Raw genomic sequence first — 19,316 nt, 5'->3', positions numbered from 1 at the left:
AACTATCACAACTAAAAAAGCATGCAAGGAAACCACTAGTGAGATAACAAATAAAAAATAGTATTTCTGATTCAATGTAATTCCTTGGAAAACGTAAGGGGAAGGGGAATTTTATATCGTTGAAATTTTAGGGAATTTCAATTTCATTACGCCTGCTGAATGGCAAAGTGTTATCAGGAAGTACGCACCCACACACACAGACACACGCGCACACACCACACACCCAAAAACACACGCTCACAAATATACACTTCAGCCATTCAACCCAAGAGTGTATAAGTTTCCCTCTAAACTTCACTCACACACACAAACGGATCAGCCCCCCGTTAAGCAGCAGCAGCAGCAGCAGCAATGGCTCTTTTCAACAAGTGGTGGATTTTGTGCGCCGTTTCGCTCTCCTATTTCGCTCGTTTTGGGTCTTGCAGACAACATGGGCAAGGTAAGATGACTGAAAAAGTTCGACATGTGTATATTCATTTTTAGTTTTACAGAGTTCACTCGTCCTTAAAGCTCGCTTCGTCGTTGAACGGCAGAGAAAGTGGAAAGTTTTCATCACGGAATTCGTGCGTAAAGTTGGAGAGTTGTTACAGTTTGGACGAATGTGTCACATCTATAAAGTGTAATGTTATCTGTATAATTCACATGATATTTAGAGTGTTTTGTTGTCATTATTGCTTTGATTTAATTTTGTGTAAAACAACTTTGGACGCGTATCATTTGCGCTTTAGAAGGACTCTTGGGCAGTTTTGCTAAAAACAAAAAAATAAATAACGAAAAAACCCCATGTAATATATTGTGCTCTGTCACAACACCGTGGTTTACGCTACACTGAGATTGTTGTGTTGTGTTGGAATCCTGTTTAAATCATTATTAGTGAGAAGAGTGTGTGTGGCGTCAGGCAGGGCCAAAGTCCAAACCAACAGCAGTTCCTACACCTGATCCGCCTGGCACCTCCTCTAGTCCTGTCATGTTGCAACCACTCTCTTGCAGGCGTTAATGAGGCTGTTGGGATTGGATGTCAGATAGTCTGCAGGCTGAGAAAGGTCTTTAGAAGAGACAGGTCTGGGTAGAAATTGTATTAGTTGCTCTTCTACTCCTCCTATCCTGAGACCAAAAGAAGAGCCGGTCAGACTTCACTAAAGAAAGCCCCATAGTTCAGAGGAAAGTCCAGAGAGATCATTCTAAATCTGTCAGGTCAGACATTGGCCTAAAGGCAGTTGAGAGGTTCAGTGATGAACTAAAACATTTAATGTCAATGTCAGCCATCTCTTATCTCTAAGAGACATACAGCTGCTTCTATGCATCATTTCCCCTCATTGATGGAACATTTAGAATCTGTGAGCCAAGTTTGTACAAAAGCATAAAAACTGGAAACTTAATATTGCCATAGTGTTATCTATGTGTTACATACTTTCCTGTCATTTAAGCTGGGATGTCCATACTGTAAATGACCGTATTTGTCTCAGAAAGTTTAGTCATTGTAGCATATCTGTTGTCTGTGCTGTGTCCCATATGTGACTGGCCTATGTACACAAATTGTGTTGTGCATGGCCCAGAGTACAATACATTGATGGGAAATAAGTTTTATTTTCCTGATTACTTACTGTATGTTTTTATGATTAGTAGAAACATGTTACCTTGACATACAGTATATGAGTCCTTTATCAACAGCTAGTTCTTGATGAGTGTATAAGAGATGTATTAACCCAAGCTGTTGTGTATGCTGCACATATGGTTCAGATGCACTTTAATCCAGAATTGTTTTTTTGCTTACACATGGTGTAATGCCAAATGCTATATTTGCTTAGGTTACAGAAAATGGTGTGTCTTAAGTTGGAAAAGTACATGTGGTAGGTTACTCCAACTGTTCAAATGAAAATACTCAAATGAAAAGCAGTATGAGTTGTTTGAAAGTCATTCTTTTACACAGCCTTGAAATAATTCTGAAGATTGCAAAGTGATTCGGTTGTATTGTGTTGTTGGAGGATGCATCACGTGTTTATTCATTGTGAGTTATAATAAACTTGATAATAATCCGCTTCAGCATTTATTTTCCAAGTTTTATATCTTTTCCTTAACTAAACAGTTAACATTGGTTTTTTTTTAAGATGCTTAGGTTCCCAATAAGCCACATTTAGCCTTTTTAACCTTAAAGCAAATTAGGAAATATACATATTTTAATGTTCTTGTACAATAATCAAGTCTCCTGGCAGTTTCAAAAACACATTACGATTTGGAAATTAAACTGTGCATCCATCAAAGAGGCATTCATACAATCCATGGGTAAATACAAAGAGGCAATTTGAGCTACTTTACAGCGGCCTTTCAATTGTTTTTTTACCCACAAAAGAACATTAGCTCTTAGCATTTGCATTTAATTTAGGTATGTGTGAGAAGGAAAACAATAATGGACTCCTCAAGCCTCTGTGAGACCTAGCATCAGTATCAGTATTACACGGTCTTGCTAGCTTCACTAATCGTGTCGCAGAGGCGTAAACATTGTGTCTCATTAATTTGCGGAGAAATTTAATTAGATGCTCATTTGCTGTTTGAAGTGGTCCTTTTATTAGGGAGCCTAGGGCCATGGATAGACAGGAAAGTGTGGAGTGTGTGCCATCTTAATTAGCAGTTGCAATGAAGAGAAGACTTAAGAATAGTATTCTCCTAAACTGTCACTAAAAACCATTTGAGTCCATTAGATCAATACACCTTTAAATGGAAGGTGTAGACACTTCCCTGACTTCGTAAATTAGATGGTACCTAATGTTTTTCTGCACCACTATGAAGGCCTTTGGTTTTTTAATGATAATGTCTGTTGGGTCTGAACATGAATCTAAACTTAAGACAGTTTCACTGCAGCAAAAGTAGCAGTTTTTGTTTGAGGCAACACAAGCATAATAATACAGCTAATGAATGAACTAACAATGTAAAAATGTTCTTGAATGATGTAATCCTTACCAAGTGTCATTGCCGTTGCAGTAGTATAGTTCATGCTGACATCATGGAACGCCTTTTATCCTAAGAGTCAGCACAATTTGTTTTGAATTAAAAATTGAATTGTGAGGTTGTGGATGATACCCAGCTCTATGGACATGGTGCTTTATGTGACTCTATGCTGATGCTATGCACATGTTATCCTATGTATGTACTGTATATTTAATAAATCAGTTAATATTATTGAAAGTTGACTTCAGGTTTGAGAAGGGAAATGAACCCTCTCTGACTGACTTACACTCTGTGGCCCTATAAGCCTTGTAGAGAACTTTGTAGTTGCAGAAAATAAATAAATACTTTAAAATTCTGGGTAGTCATGTATCTCTGTCTACACTCTTTGTTAATGGCCGAATGTTTTTCCTCAGTGACATGTTGAACAATCCTGCTTTTTCTGGCTCTGGTTGAAGACTACATGGATTAAATTTAAATTGCCAGTAATTAACATGAGTTGTTTTTATGAGTCATAAAACCAACAAGAAACACATCATCTTCACTTCAACAGAGCTGCAAATGTGGCCACAAATTAGAGCCTCCTTCAGTCATCATCTTTCTCACCATTACTGCCTTGCACATTACTTAGAACCTCAACATGTGACATTGTTTTCAAATTCAAAAGTAAAACTTTTATTAATCCCATCGTTGCATCTGGCCTTGTATTGACATCCCCAGCTTGCTTCCAACACAGCACGGCTGACGCCTCTAGCTAATGGGCGTCTTGTCTCATTATCTTGTGTTTGTGTCCGTCGTTTCTACCCACTGTCTCGTTTTATTACTGTGACAGTACAGTGGATACTCGGATGTAGCTGATTTAGAATAAGTGAGCTGATACTGTACTGAGTAAAGATGCCCCCCAGCTGAGTTGGATCCATGAACTCATCATGACTCCCTCCCTCATTATGTAATGTGAGTGACTGTGAACAACTTGTGATTTCGTGCGACTTAAACAATTATAGAGTGCTGCAGAGTTCAAAAGTCCAAGCTGAATCATCTGCCTGAGAGTAGGAAACAAAAGTCACTGTGGTATATAACTGGACAGAGGGAGTGCTGCTTTAGTGTTGTCATAGTTTTTGGGCGGGAGTAGTGAAACAAAGAGCGGAATATGAAGCCTGCTAATTTAGCCAGTGAACTCCCGACAATTTACTGAACCATACAGAGTAAACAATAGACCATGACCATCCCCATGTTAACTGTATTATAATCTCGAACAAAGACTTTTCTCTGGGGAAATTGGTCTTGATTGTTGAACCGCTGAATCACTATACAGTTCAAGATAAGGAGGTGGCTACATAGCAGCATGGTGAAGCTATCTGCCTCGTGTGAGTAAACGCCTGTCTGATGGAGGTTGACACAGCACTTGAGATGACAAATGTGGTCGCAGGAGTATGAGCCATAGGTTAAGATGTGTGTCCTGTGCACTTCCACCAAAGGAAACATCCCTGGCTCTAAACTTCACGAAAACAAGCTTCATCTTCAGTTTATTTTGACTCTAACTTGATATGATAGATATATGAAGTAAGCCTTTTTGTGCAGCAACAGGCAGTGTAACCAAAGAAATCAGCGCAGTTCAATAGCAAACTTGTTTCCGAAACTGAGAGCCAAGAAATCTTTGTGCTATCTTATTTGCTTATAGTAGAAGAAGAAAGCACAGCTCCCAGGCCGTTGGCTAATATGTTTTCGTTTGAAAGTGGTTTGCTGATATGATGGCTCTGTTGGAATAGTATGGCCGTACACTTGTTTTTTTTGTTTTTGAACGTCTAAAATGTCAGAAAAGATCATTTAGCATTTTCAGCTTTCCTTCCTGTCACATCCATTGGCGGCAACATCTCCCAAAATAGAAATCTGGATTGAGTTTGGTTTGCTTTAGCAGCATGCCAAAACATTTCAAGAATGTGATGGAAAGTTGTGTTTGAAGAAACTTGTGTACAGTTAAAGCACCTTCCCTGTCCACTAATCAAATATCCTCTTTATGAGAAAACTTTTTGGTAGCTCTGAAATCAGCGGTAAATTACATTTTTGGCTCCCTCGGATTCATTATTATGTTGGGCCAGAAAAAGAAAGCACACAAAGTCATTTCTCGGGTAAATACACAGAGCACGGTGTTGTTTCAGCTTCTGCAATGTGGGGATTTGCTGCATTTGTTTTTTAATACCTCCTTGCTGGTGATGATCATAGCTGGAGGCATTTTGTTTGGGAGCGAGAGTAAGAGTGTTTCATAAACTGGAATGGTTCGTGGAGGCATATAACCTCAAGACAGTCATTTTAAGATTCTCTTATCATCGGTAATTCAATATGTATATTTGGGTTTCTGGCTGTTAGAGCATTGATGAATCACTTTAGATTCCACATTTCCATTTTTCAATAGTCTGGCACTTTTTATTAAATAATTCATTTCTGAAAGTAGTTGATTGAAAAAACTCAACACATTTTGGGAGCATAGATATCTTGTGTTGTTTTGTTTTGTGGTCTTGATCAAGTTTCTCCATAGAAATAAAACAAACCAAACCAAGAATAAGATTTGAATGAGTAAAACATTTAGTGCTCATAGAGGAAATTGATTTGAACTGAAAGCATAAAAACACAATACAAGTGAGAAAAGAGGTGGAAAACATACAGGACAGCACATAACGACAATGTAATTAAAAAAAGAAAAACATTCAAAGTGTCACATGGTGGAATTTCAAGTAGCTAGTTCAGTAAAGTGCACTCTGCACGACGCTAACGAGAGATCAGAGCTTGTGATGTTCAAACTCTTACTGTACACTTTCTCACAAGAAGAAGAGATTTGCTTCTTTTATAAATCCATGCCAGACTTTGTCAGATGTCTACAGAAGAGGATCAGGGCTTTCTTCTTCTTCCTTTCAACTGACTGACCAATGAGGATTTCCTAAAGTGATAAGCGTTATACCAGTTACACACGTCTTTTTGAACTTGTGTTTAATATTCCACTGATACTACACTGCTACTGCTATAAAGTTTCACATTTTAATGAACTTAAACTGTTGGGGTTGTTTTGTTGGATGCATTGTCTCCTGTGGTGCCTGTGTAACCTATACTGTCTTTTTTTAAAGTTATGTTGCTTCATTATTCCAGCAGCACAAACAGAGAGTGCATGTCTGCCTGCATGCACTGTGTCGTTCCTTAATGGACAGTGTCTGCAGCTAATGAAACATTGTTAGTGTGTTTACACGAAACTCTAATCTCTTTATGTTGCCACATAATTGGATAAATATTTCACATTTTGTACAGAGTTGAATGACACGGCAAGGACACTAATTAGGGATATGGCCCTGTGTTATTTCAGTTTCCTTGCTAACTGAAAAAAGATACTGATATCTTGTCTGAGCCTGGGAAATTCAACCGTCCATCTGCAGATGGATAAGACTATGTTAGTTTTTCCTGTGAGTTGCACTTGTGATAATTGTAAGGTTTATTTTAGGTGGAGAGTTCAGGAAGTGATGTGTTTTAACAGAATGCTGAACTTGTGGAAAATAACTGGGAGTCACTTGGAAAAGAGAAATGTTGAGGTGCTTAAAAAAAGAAACATACGTTTCTTTTCTAGTGTAATCACTTACTTTTATACGTACAGTATATGTAAGTTCAGGAAAGAAAAACTGAGGATTTCTGATGAAATTCAGTGGAATAATTCTCGATATCATTCAGCAGAAAGCACCTACCTGCTGTCAGAAGAGGGTGTGCAGACTAATTGTAAGCTTTGCACTCAACCATGGCAGCTACTGTCAGCGGAGTGAACAAAAGGTTTAGGGAAGAATAGCAAGAGGTAAGCTAAGTCTGAACTTGTTGAAGGAGTGCTCAGAGAAAGTGTGTGATGAAAGAGTGAACATTTTGTCTTAGCTTCGTGCCAGTTCAGAAGAGGTGGGAGTGGATTTTTTTATATATATAGTTTGCTGTTGATTGTCCTTGACGTTGGGATTTCTGCTATGCTGTGCTTCAGAATTAATTGATTTGCTGAAAATCAAGCATAAAGGACTTGTGCTAGATGGATGAAACCCAACACGTTGAGGTTGAGTTAATATATCAAGTGTAACTGACAAACATCTGACAACATCTGTATGGGATGCAAATGGTTTGATACTGCATTTTGATGACGAGTTGTTTCAGGGTTTTTTTTTTTCCTGTGCACAATGTTTTGTTTACTTAAAGGCAACATAATTGTGCAAAATACACTTTACCATGTTTTTCTAACACTTCTAACCACATGTGTCCATAGTCTGTAAACTATGAGAGAAGTCCATCCTCTCCATCGTTTGCCTGCTCCAAAATGTCTGCTGAAGATGCTAAACACATATAAAGCATAGAGCAACCTGTTTAACTAATTTGATCACCTAGCTGAAAGGTTACAGCTACAGCTTACAGAGTTGCCACGGCAGAGGGTCAACACGTTTATCAAAAACCACTCATGTGCTGAAAAGAGTATTCAACTATTTGCTTTATTCAGAAAAATTGCCAAAGTAGCAAAGGTACTGTAGCTGTAAGCTAGCGAGAAATGGCCACCGATTGTTTTTGTGAGAATGAATGTTTTTACTTTCCATTAGTCTGACCTTAATTTGAACTCACATGAACTTTAGCTTGTCTTCCTTTTGCCCTTCTTCTCTGTATGTATGAGGCAGATGTATACGTTTGTGGCAGCTCTGCAAACTTTATACTTTGGTTGAAACATTTTCAACTCGCACTCACGCATCTTCCCATCAATTTGTGTCACCTCGGGCAAATTCTCATCCTCCCATTGAAGTTTCAAGCAATCGCACCGCCTATAAAATTCACATCTTGTACTGTCAGAACACATGATAAGTCCTTTTTATCTGTAACAATGATTTGCCCCTCAGGTGTGATCCAGGCAGCAGACGCAGGGTTAATCCCTCTCATGAAAACCCACGTTCAATCTCAATTTACTCAGTCTTATGAAAGCTCACCAACTGCCAATGAAAAAAAACCCCACACCTTTTCTCATTTATGTTGTTTGAATGATAGCCTGCTTTGCAGAAAAGGACCGCTGTATTGATCTGCTCATCTAATCAAGAGTGCATCTACAGTACAATCGAACGAGGATGACATTTGCACAGAGGAGGGAAATGAGCCACTTGCTCTTACTTTCTCTCTGTGTCGCATTGATTCAGCAGTGTAATCACATCCACAGCATGGGGGAGGAGGATAAGACACAAACATCCATGTCTGCAACCTGTAGAGACTTTGAGGGCCCATTCAATGCTTGACAATTGATGGCTTTATTGTATGTGAGGTATTGATGATGCCTTTTGAAGAATAGGCTTTTAGCTTCTCAGGCTGCACAGAATAGCAAATGCCACACTGCACTGCGCAACACAACAGGTACTGTTGTCAACATGGTAAAAGCTCTGAGAGGTGGTTCAAAGGCCACTGACATGGTCTCATCTTGTAGGGCTGCAACCAAAGATTGTTTTTTATGTCGACTAATCTATTGATTACCCTAACCCTAAGATAAAATGTTCCCAAACTTTGGAAGCCGTGGGTTGTCACTTTCTATCATCTGTGCTTTCCACTAATATTAAACTTTTTCGTCTCTGTTTTTGTGAAAATTGTAAGCAGTGGGAGCGGTGCTGCCCCCACCACTTCCTGTAGTGAACTGCAAGTACAGATGTGTTTTTATCAGCCAGTATTTGATTTTACTAATGAAGAAAACAATAATAGGACAACTCATTTTTATAGTCCTCTTAATCGATTATGTCATTTAATTGTTGCAGCACTATCAACAAGTGAAAATTATTGGCTTGCAAAAGTGATTTTCTGAAAGCAGATAAAGGCGAGTCGGGGCAGCGCTCTGGAAACACTGCTCACACTGATCACAGTGGTGTGATAGTGTAGATAGAGAGAAGGCCTTCATCAAATTCAAGATATTGCAATATGTGATAACCCAATATCACAGCATTGCAGTCCATATTGCAATGCTGCAAAATATACACTTTAAAATTCCTGTTTCAATGAATTCTGATGAAAAACGTAAACCTCAGGAAAAAAAAACAAACAGATCTTACAATGTGTCTCACTGGGAGCGTAATAGCCTTTCTATCACACCTCCCTCACAATCTTATTAAGTCAACAATCACTGTATGCATTTTGTGTTGTTTGCCTGCATTTCAAGTACTGCTTATAGGTTTGTTTTGGCTCCAGGGAAAATCAGAGAGCAAGCATTTGTTTGGGGATTGTATCTTTAGATTTTTTATTTTACCCTGAACAGCTCTTTGAAACTGACTTTGTGCAGCATTAATAATGTATGCAACAGTTAGGTTGAACCAAGCAATTTGATTGGACAAAGGCAATCCCTCCTTCGAAGCTATCAGTTCTGACTAGCCTTAATTTACAGGTGACAGAGATTTAGAAGGCATCACTTTGTAACAGGCTTTTGTAACAGCAGAAATTAAAGTGATTTAGTTGCCACATAGCAGATTAATTTGCTTAAGTTTTGCCCTGTTGCATGCACATTTTGACAAATTTGCTCTCCACCCTGCATCTGATCCCTGATCTGATGGGGAGCTACAGAGGGCGGGATCGTCCGAGTATAGCTCCTGATGGCACAGTGGTACAGTACATGGGGGTGAGCCACCTGCAATGCTTTAAGCTGAACTGGGGATCACAAAGTTGTAATTCCTTGCCATCCTTTCTTTCAATGATTTAGACTCAGCAATTCAAATTTTAGAGGAGTTTACTGTGACTCAAGTCTCTGTTTTAAAGATATGGGACATTTGCTAGGTGAACAGTACCAAGAAACCTGAGCAGAAGCAAGTAGGTGGAGAAAAATCCCAAATGATCCCGAAGCAGATAATACTCAGAGGCTTCATAGACCCTGTAAGAAAACCAGAGTAAAATATTTTAGAAACTGTCAAAGATTTTACTGCCTGAAGTCTTGAAAGTAGTTCTTAAAAGTCTGTCAGCCTGGCTGGCCAGGGACTGAATCCCATTGAGGCTTTTCTCTAATCTGTTTCATCTATTCCTCATAGCTCTCGTCTGTGCCCATTTGAAATCGATCTTTGTTTTGTGGGACCAGGATTTTGTTTAGACATGCTTCTGGCCTACATTTCTAAATGTGACACTAATTAAATTAACCACTGAATTGTAAAGTTGTTTAAAAATACACTACTGTGCTGACAGAACACATTCTTGATACATATAATTTGAATCTTGATATATATATATATATATATATAAATGTTTTTGCCTCATTGCTGTAACTTACAAACAAGCAGCTGCTCACAAATTGTTACTTTCCCGTATTGTGTAGGAATTGAATTCATGTAGTTAGATTTTATGCAACATTAGAATTTCTTAATTAAAATCACAGTTCTTCAGAGCCCTTGTAGCACTGCAGGCAGCTGCTGAAAAATTAATTTAATCACATTGCAATACACTTGCACTCTTTGTATTCAAAGCCTTTTTTCCCATCCTTGAACATTTTCTATTACTGGTTTGAACACCTCCACTCTTGTGAATCATTGCACTGTTATTGCATGTGACGTGATGAATAATTCACGGAGTGTTTTGTAATTGGGATCTTCCCAAATTGGCAGATGGTGTCTTGGTACTTTATCCCCCTTCAGGCTTGTGCAACTTATGGCAAACTTATTCACACATCATTGCTTGCCATATGCTTCTTTTGGGCTGACAAATCGCCATCTTTTGTACAAATCAAAGGGCTAAACATTTCGCTACTACAGATGCATGCCTGATTTCTTCTGAACGCATGGCTGGTTTTCAGGATATGGGTTCCCAACCTGCAGCTTAGCTAGTCTGATACGCTTCCATTAACGTGCAGTCTGGAAACAAGTTTCGTCCAATCGATTGTCTGAGAATCAGTCGAGACAAACTTTAATTGGCACTGAGTAGGATTGTTCGGTTCACCAGCTCCCGGACTTTGCAAATGTCAGTGCCGGATTTGGAAGAATCACTGAAGCAAAAAGGGATTGAAGGTTCCCACTGTTGTTTTGTTATCCAGACCGGGTGGGAAACAGGTAGGGGCTCAACTTAGATATTGCCAGGAAAAGATAATGCCATCAAAAGGGGAGAGTGTACAGATTTACTTCACTGCGCAGAAATAATGTTAGCTGATGAAAGCAGCTACTCAGGTTTGCTACTACTCAGCTGCTCGGAAGGTGAGTCGAAAAAATGAAAAGGCAGACTGAAAATTGGATTTATTTTTGTTCAAACATCCAGAGCCTCCTGTTTGAAGGAGCAAAATGAGAAACCCTTCAGGTATGGGTTGGAATGAAAAAGTTGAAACAAATGTTTAATCAATTTTAGCAAAGACTAATAGGTCTACAAAAGCTATCGAGTTGTGGAGCCACAATTAACTTGCTAGTTGCATCGCTCCACCCTCATCAGCTGCCATGCCAACATGCAGTCTCTGATTAAAAATGTATAGGTCTCACAAGCCTTTTATATAATTAAGAAGGTTTCTTTGCAGTGCTAGAAAGCAACAACAGGAACACAATCAGTAATGGCTTCTGTAAAGACCTGAAAGCTAATTGTATGGTACTAGAGTGTTATTATTCATGGAACTGTACAACAAGTGCAAAGTTGTTCCATTTTGCTGGCTCCGGCAGCAATTAAACCAGTGGTCATTGTTTATTGCATGCTTTATGTACTGAGCCATACAGCACTAATTTTACAGTAGATTATTCCTAATCTCAAACACATTCACTAACCACCCAGTAACCCCAGTCTGTTAAAGTATGAGCTCCCATTGCTCTCAGTGGCAACAGATTTGTCCTGCCGGCACAGTAACTCAGTGTTTCAGGGGGATTCCTTTGAAGTGCTTGAGAAAGTGCTTGGGCAAGTGCTTAAATCCCACTTTGATCTGCCATCTTCACGAGCTACAGGAAGTGCTGTCCTTGTTTGTAATATTGCTACAGGAAGGAGGTCTATCGCTCTATCTTGCCTTAATGAGCTGCATTTAGGGGTGGACTGCACAACTGTCCTGTTATTGTGTATTTAGAATCTCGGTATAACACCCTGTATTCAGGTTCACCCTTGTAAAGATGATCATTTTTCTGTCTCGTTTAAGGTACCAAACGTCCCAGCTGATCCCAAGTCTCAAAAAACTTGTGTACATGTAGAAGGACGTACGAGGAAAAAGGCTGTTTTTTAAAAAGGCTCTGAGAGGGTTCTTACTCACTGACTCCACAATGTCTATTCGTTCAGTACCCTGCAGTGAGAAGGCGTTTATTGTATCCGTTGCGTGGAAAAGAACTCTGAGGGGTGTTAAGCACTCAGTTAAATGTCCTGCATCCTGATAAAATTCCTTCACTGCGTTCAAGAGCAAACACATGAGCACATGCAAGTACAATAAGGGTCCTAGCTTAAATGTTTAAGGGTAAGGCCACCCAAGGATGAAGACACAGTTTTTACTTTTGCTGCCCATGGCAGGTGACCGACCTTTGCCTGAATGGATGTGATGGTATATTTAAATGGGGGGCTCCGGTGCATAGGTGGTGAATCCCTATCTTGAGGTATCAGAAAAAAGGGTGATGTCTTTGCCCAACAAAAACCTTGGCCTTTAACCACAATGATGCATACATTTAACATGTTGCTCCTTTTCCCAGATATTAAGGTTTGAGGATAAGTCAACTAAATGATTAAAAACATTGTGATCCTTCAGCAGCAGAATTATTAGTCGGCTAAGCTCATTTTAAATATTATTTAAATGCCTGCAATTCCAGTGGATCTTGCGATATTGTAATATATGTAAGATGTAGCAGCGTCCTCCCACTATGGTAGCCAGGGTGGAGCCTAGATTGATGGGCCTGCACTCCTCACTTTACAGGCCCAGACGTAAACCAGCACAGTGGCAGGATGGTATCTCCTAGGAGCAGCTGTGTCAGGTTAAACGGGCATATAATCAGTCACATGCTCGCACTCCTAACCTGCTTGGTTTAAAAAGATAACACAGCTTATCACGACAATGACTACTCAAGATAGATGGTGTTTTCTCACTGTTGTTAACTGGTCTGAATTTAAATTTCTGTTTAATCGACTGAAATTAGTCACGAGACACATCTTTAATGAATATTAGTGCATCTTCTGGTGTTTAGTTAAACCCATCTCCTGGGATCATTTTACTGATCTGTTCTTTTGATGCCAAAGTATAACAGGCCCCCTGCCTCCTCTTTCTTCACCTGGTTCACCACAGGAAGACCCTTCTCTCTCTCCCGCCTGGCCAAAAACTTAAGCTTGAGACAGAGACCAAGCTCTCCCTGAGGAACTATCTCTCTGATGCTCACACAAAAACAAAGACATTTTTAACACATTGTTGTTATTTTGTTTCAAGATTGAAGGATTTTGTGCTTTGAGTGCCTCCGTCAGAGAGAGAGAGAGGACAGTGGGTGGAGTTGGTCAATGGTCAAAATTCAAATTTGAACCCATGCTGCCGGTGATGAGTACTACAGCCTTTGTCAATGGGGTGTGCAAACTCACCCCTCGGCTACAGGCGGCCTGATGACATTGTTTCTCAGTAAAAAGTTAATGTGAGATATCCACCTTCTTGCTTTGGTGGGCATTCTTTCCTTTTCATCCTTTTTTCCCAGCCACATACTTGCTCTCCTGACCACTCTCCATCATTTCTTGAGCAAGGAACAATCTGACAGACTTCCCCGGTGAGCCTGCCAACCTCTAACATGACATACAGTAACACAGTATTGGGACTCTTGACAGGTGAAATAGCTGCAGTAATAAGGTTGGGACACTGTCCAGTTTTATGGATACTTTTTTCATTCACTGGACCTTGAGCCACCAAGTAACTGAACTTAGAGTTTACGTTCTGAAAAGACTCAGAAACAGAAATGCATTAGTGCATAAACAGATGGAAACGAGTAAGCTGAGCAACATTAATGCTATAAATAACTTTTATTCCACCACTATTTCAAAGGAAGGTCACTCAATAACAAAGGAGTTTTTTGTGCTTTCTTAATTAAAATGTTGCAGAGAAAAATATCTAGTCCTTGAATTCAATAAAAGCTTTTCAACTCGTCAAAGAATAAACAAAGAAAAAAGAGAAAATGGTGTGTTCCATTAAGGGCTCTTTCTGTACAAAACAGACTGTACACCTTTTTCCTCCTTCATACAAATCAGACAAATAGAGCTGCAGTTTCAAAATCCCACACTGAAATTCATATAAGGGTGGCTTCATTGGTTCAGTTGTTTAACCTTGGGACAGGCCGTGACCCACCCTCTGCCTTTCGTTACTAATTCCTACATTACAGGCCTGACATGGATGATGCACGCTCACTGCGCAAAACAAGCTTTTCAACCCTGCTTACTTTTATTTGATGAAGCTTGTACTTATTGTTTCATAAACCTTTTAGTAAAGTGACTAAAGACATTTTAGTAACGATTAATATATAACTAAGGGATACAATTCATCTCTGAGTTGTTCAATGCCATTGTGTTGGCAAATTGATCCATGTTTTTACTGTCTCCCTTCTCGACATGTCAACGAAGTCACTGATTTGGGATTGTTGAATAATGATGTTTGAAATGTTGGTGATATACAAACCGTTTTAAATTTAAAGGTTTTAACAATTCCCGCTTAACAGAATGTGACCGTATTCTAAAACAACACATGGCTATGACCTAATGAGGCAGAAAAGCTTTTCAAAAATGTCTGTGCCGTCTTGTATCCAGCATTTGCAATACACAATGAATGTTGGCATGGTTTCTGCCTTGTCGGCTCATGTTTCAGCTTTTTATACTGGTGTATTGGCCGTGCCACTGTTTAGGACGCAGCCATCATGCAAATTAAAAGTGCATCTTAAACACCAAAGTTTACTTTTCATTATTTCTATAAACACTGTTGTCTGAATAAGGGCACTTATTATACTTCTTCAACTTCGTCCGCATTATATTTTTGCTAACACGCGTACTTTTTTCCACCGTTTTTTTGTGCTCAGTTTTTCCCTTTCATTTATACAGCATGGGAAATGGGGAGAAGGACACCCTTAAGAAGCAAAGAAAGAATGTGAAGTCATAAGTTCAGACTGCACATGACAAGAGCACTTTGAGCCGTCAGACTCTGGCATTTCTCTATTCCTTTTCTCTGTTTCTGTCTGAATGTGTCTCACTTTCTCTTGCTGTTGTATCGTGCTTAACTGTCAATCTGATAACACTGTGTGCTCTTTGGTGTTTTCTTTTTCCCTGAGTCCTACATAATAGATAGTTTTTTGGTTCTCTTCTAATCCCTGGCTGCTGTGCATTTATCTTTTTAATTCTCTTTCACTAAAACAGCTAGAAATGGAGCTACAGGATTATCCTCTGGTGCAAGAAACGTGCCAGGACTGGGCCTCCGTCTGACTCAACCTGCCCATCTCGGGAATTACAGAGAGGCTTGGCATGGTTCACATGTTGGGCAACTCAGATCTTTATCCAAATGTGTGAGTTTGTGTGCAAAACTTGGCATAGCTGAGCCCGTCACAAATACTCTGATTTTAGGTGCGTCACAGTTCCATTGGCAGCTAGCCTCCTGTTTTCACCATTCAGCAGTGATTTTTTTTGTCTGTTTCCAGGTCATTGTCTGAGTAGGAATGTATTACCTTGTATCCAACAACATGCAGGAGTACTGTTGTCGGTTTGACTGACTGTTTGACTTGCTTTGACTCAGCATTGTGGTTTGGGTTCAGAGTTGTTGCAGAAGTCTTACATACTATTTTATTTTTAACTTTAAAGACTAATTTCTCATTGGTCTGCAAACCTAATTATTACTGTTTGAACGAGCTGTGGTTCATGCAGACGAACTTAACTGCATGGGAACAAAGTGTTTCAGCTTAAACGTCTGTCCTTTCCTGGAGAAGTGAAGGTTTTACTGAAAAGTGGACTTGTGTGTGCGCAAGATTTCTTGAGGGTGCATGTTTGCGTGCGTCTGGATTGTTTCTACAAGGTTTGTTTCTATGCTTTAATTTGACTGACTCACAATGCCTTTGTGGGGATATTGGACACACAAGGGGTCGGTCTCAATAAAGACAAGCAGAAATCAATAGAGTGAACATTTTCTTCTCTTTCCTTTGTTGACCCAGTGATGGCTTAATAAACGATGTTATTTTTAAGATTCACATAAAAGAACTCAACAACATGTCTGTATGTTTTATCCTGAAGGAGGATGGCTCTGTTCGTTGCCATGGTAGCCTTAGGCATCTACTAACAAAGAAAAGAGCCAACGATCTGAATGTGTAAATGAAACTCCCTGAAGTTTGTTCAGTGAGCTTCACAAAAGGAGTCTGTGTGTTAGGAGGGTCGGGTACTAGTTGGAGAGCCAGATTGCCTGTGTCGCTGTGTAATATGTCCCCTGCCAGACAACCCAATCTTCTCCTGCTTATCAGAGACGCCAGAAAGAACATGAATAAAAATACAGCAAGTCTCCACTGCCCTCACTTTACCTCACACTTGCTTTAGCAATAGCACATATTGGCGGGAAGGAAGTAGATTGGGAGAATCTGATTGGAGTCTCAAATTCCTGGCAATAAGAGTGGAGGGGGTGGAGGTAATGGTGAGCTGCTGCCCTTATTACCTCACCTGGCACTGGGACTGTTTACTGACTGCTGTGCTGAAAGAACAGTTCAGGGTGATTCCCATCAGAATATGGGCTTTACTGAACTTTGAACCTTTCTGGAAAGGGAGAAGGCATTATGATTTCCAATCACACCAAAAAAACCAAATAGAATTACATAATGATTGAACTGCCTCGAAGCAAATGATAAAAACGTAAAAAAAAAGGATTATCTAATCTTAGCTTGACTTACGCAAAGAGCTGCTTTGAGCTATATGCTCATCTTATCATTTTAACATCTCCTGTTAGCTTGTTAAAAGTCTCATGTTTACCCAAGTGCAAAATTTAAATGTCTGTAATGGCTAATATTAATTAATTCTGATGTATGCAGTTTGTCTATCAACAGAAAAAGAAAGAAAGAAATTCCAAACGAGGTTGAAGGTGATAAAGAAACATCTTCACTTTATCCATCAGACAGCACTTTCAGTTTTGAATCCTGTCTATAAAATGTTCTGTTTGGTTTGTCTGTTTCCTCTTTTAATGTTTCCATTTTACATGGATTTAAATTTTCAATGGGGATTTTTTTTGGCCCTGAGAATGGAGCTTTTCTTAGGATGTTCTTGCTTCTTGTTATTTCTTCATCGCAATTTGCAAACGTTTGATTTTCTCTTTTTTTTAAAAAAAGGTTACAATCAGTTAGATTTATAGTGAAACATTTTATGTCAATCATTTCCTCATATTTTGAGTCAAATCGAGTGAAACATCCGGAGGGTATTAAACTAATTTAGCAACGTATTCAATCAGCAGCAGAAGAAAAATAAAGGCTGAGGTGAACACAGCAGTCAGAAGGTTTCTCCATCTGTGAAACATGTACCATCAAATCAACAATACAAGTGACACAGGTATATAAGACACTGTCTCTCCTACTGTGGTCTTAAAAGTGCATTGTATTTTATGTTAAATCAGCACAAATAGATTAGTTGTATCATATTGCATATAATGCATGTGGTTGACTGATTGACTGATGGACAATCGCTGCTTCACAGAGACTCATTAACCTTTCTAAAAAAAGACCACATTAACAGTCAGCTCATCACATTGTTAAAACTATTCCTTCTACACTCCTTTTATGTGCCTTTTCACGACGCACTGGGAAGTCAAGCTCTTGAAACATTTGATTGCTGGAGTGGAATTAAAACCAAGGTTATTAAATATTTACTGGTGCCATGCAGAACGACATGTTTAGAAACTGTCAGTCTTGTTCTGACTATCTGCGAATCCTAGTGGAGAGAGATCCCTCTCTTCTCACTGGGTTTCAAAGTAACTGCACTGCCAAAAGCGTACACTACAGAGTCCTGACCTGAAAAACAGCAGGGATGAGGGCAGAGAAAGCCATTTCCCAGCAGCACACTGAAACAGTAATGTAACACTGGCAACAGTAGTAAGAGAAACTCAAAGAATGTTTTTGTCCCCTTTTTCCTGGATTTCACCAAGGCAGCTTTTGTGAATGATAATGTCTTTCTGTGATCCTTTGTCCACAGCTGTATCTGATCCTAACAATGGAAAATGGTGGGAGTACTGTCTTTGTCCTGCAGAGTAATAACCATAAAACCAAGCAGGCAAACTGTTAAAAAAAACATTGATTGTTGAGACACAGTGTGCAATAGGAGCACGCTCTCCCAGAGTGTCAGATACAGCTTGGTCAGTGGCCCAGCACATCAAAATATGACTCCTTTGGTTCCCCTTTCAGAGTCAACTCTGGGTGGATTATCTTTGAGTTTTGATCATGAGATGAGGAAGTTGAGGTGTAAAAGTTCAGTCAATCACACATTTATTCAGAATACTGTGAATGGGGTGTATATGTGAGCCCAAGAGGACACTCGACGGACTGCAGCATTTTTCCATTCTGCATCAGTTTCATTTTTCAACTACGGAGCTTGTAACCTGTTTCGGGCCTGTGTGTGTGAAGTGTGTCTCACAAAACCAGAGTGAAAATGTAGAGTTCCCTCAGATTTAATAAAGACTAAAGAATGAAATAAATCAATTCAAGTGACTGCATAGTTTGAGTGGATGTATAAATTACGTTCAAAAACGTAACTTGACTACTGAGCCCTGCACATGCCTAACTGATGTAAAAGTGGTGTAGTGGTGATATTTTGAAGCTTTGGGCCACAGACCGGCTCTATTTGAAGAGCTGGGAGTGAAAATATGTTGACTTTATATTTCCTTATCTTGCTGAGGTTCAAACTATTGCTGTGTGCTGCATTCTGTGAGATTTCCCCTGTTTTCACTCGCTCTTTTCCTGCTAGCTACCACCTACCTGCATCTGCTTTTGTGTACCGGGGGGATTTGGGAGCTCCCTGATGGTTCCGTATGCTTCGGGCAAGAACAAAAAAAAAAAAAAACACCTGTAGGCCTAAAACAGAAGCTATTTATTAAGTTATATGAAAATGTGTAAAAAAAGTTGAAAATCTTAACTTTTAAAATGTCATATTTGTAACTACATGTAAAGGTTCAGGCAGGTCGCAGAGTTCCTCATACTTTGCAGCTAATAAATCCATCACACAGTCTTCCTCTGCAGCAGAGCCTCTCAAAACAGTGAGCTGTCAAACTTTTCACTGAAGTCTTATGGAAATTATACAGCAATGCAACTTTACCTTATCGCAAAGCCCTGGGTTAGAGTTTGATGCTTTGACCTAATTTCTCCCACTCACACACTGAAGCAAAAAAAAAAAAAAAAAATCCCTTTGAACAAATGCCAGAAAAAGCACAGCACTAACACTTGTCTCTTTCTCTTCGA

General features: G+C 39.4%; 1 protein-coding gene across 1 annotated transcript in view; it reads left to right on the top strand.

The window, feature by feature from the left end:
* Window positions 1-210: 210 nt before the first annotated feature.
* LOC306832481 (carboxypeptidase inhibitor SmCI-like) overlaps window positions 211-19,316 on the top strand; it is a 36,060-nt gene continuing 16,954 nt past the window's right edge. The window contains exon 1 of the mRNA XM_079357210.1: window positions 211-439. Within this exon, the coding sequence (XP_079213336.1) occupies window positions 352-439 (88 nt within the window). The 5' untranslated portion in view covers window positions 211-351. The remainder of the gene's footprint in view (window positions 440-19,316) is intronic.

The sequence above is a fragment of the Symphodus melops genome (genome assembly GCF_947650265.1).
Source record: "Symphodus melops genome assembly, chromosome: 12".
NCBI classification, from domain to species: Eukaryota; Metazoa; Chordata; class Actinopteri; order Labriformes; family Labridae; genus Symphodus; species Symphodus melops.
This window is presented reverse-complemented; position numbering and strand designations above follow the sequence as displayed.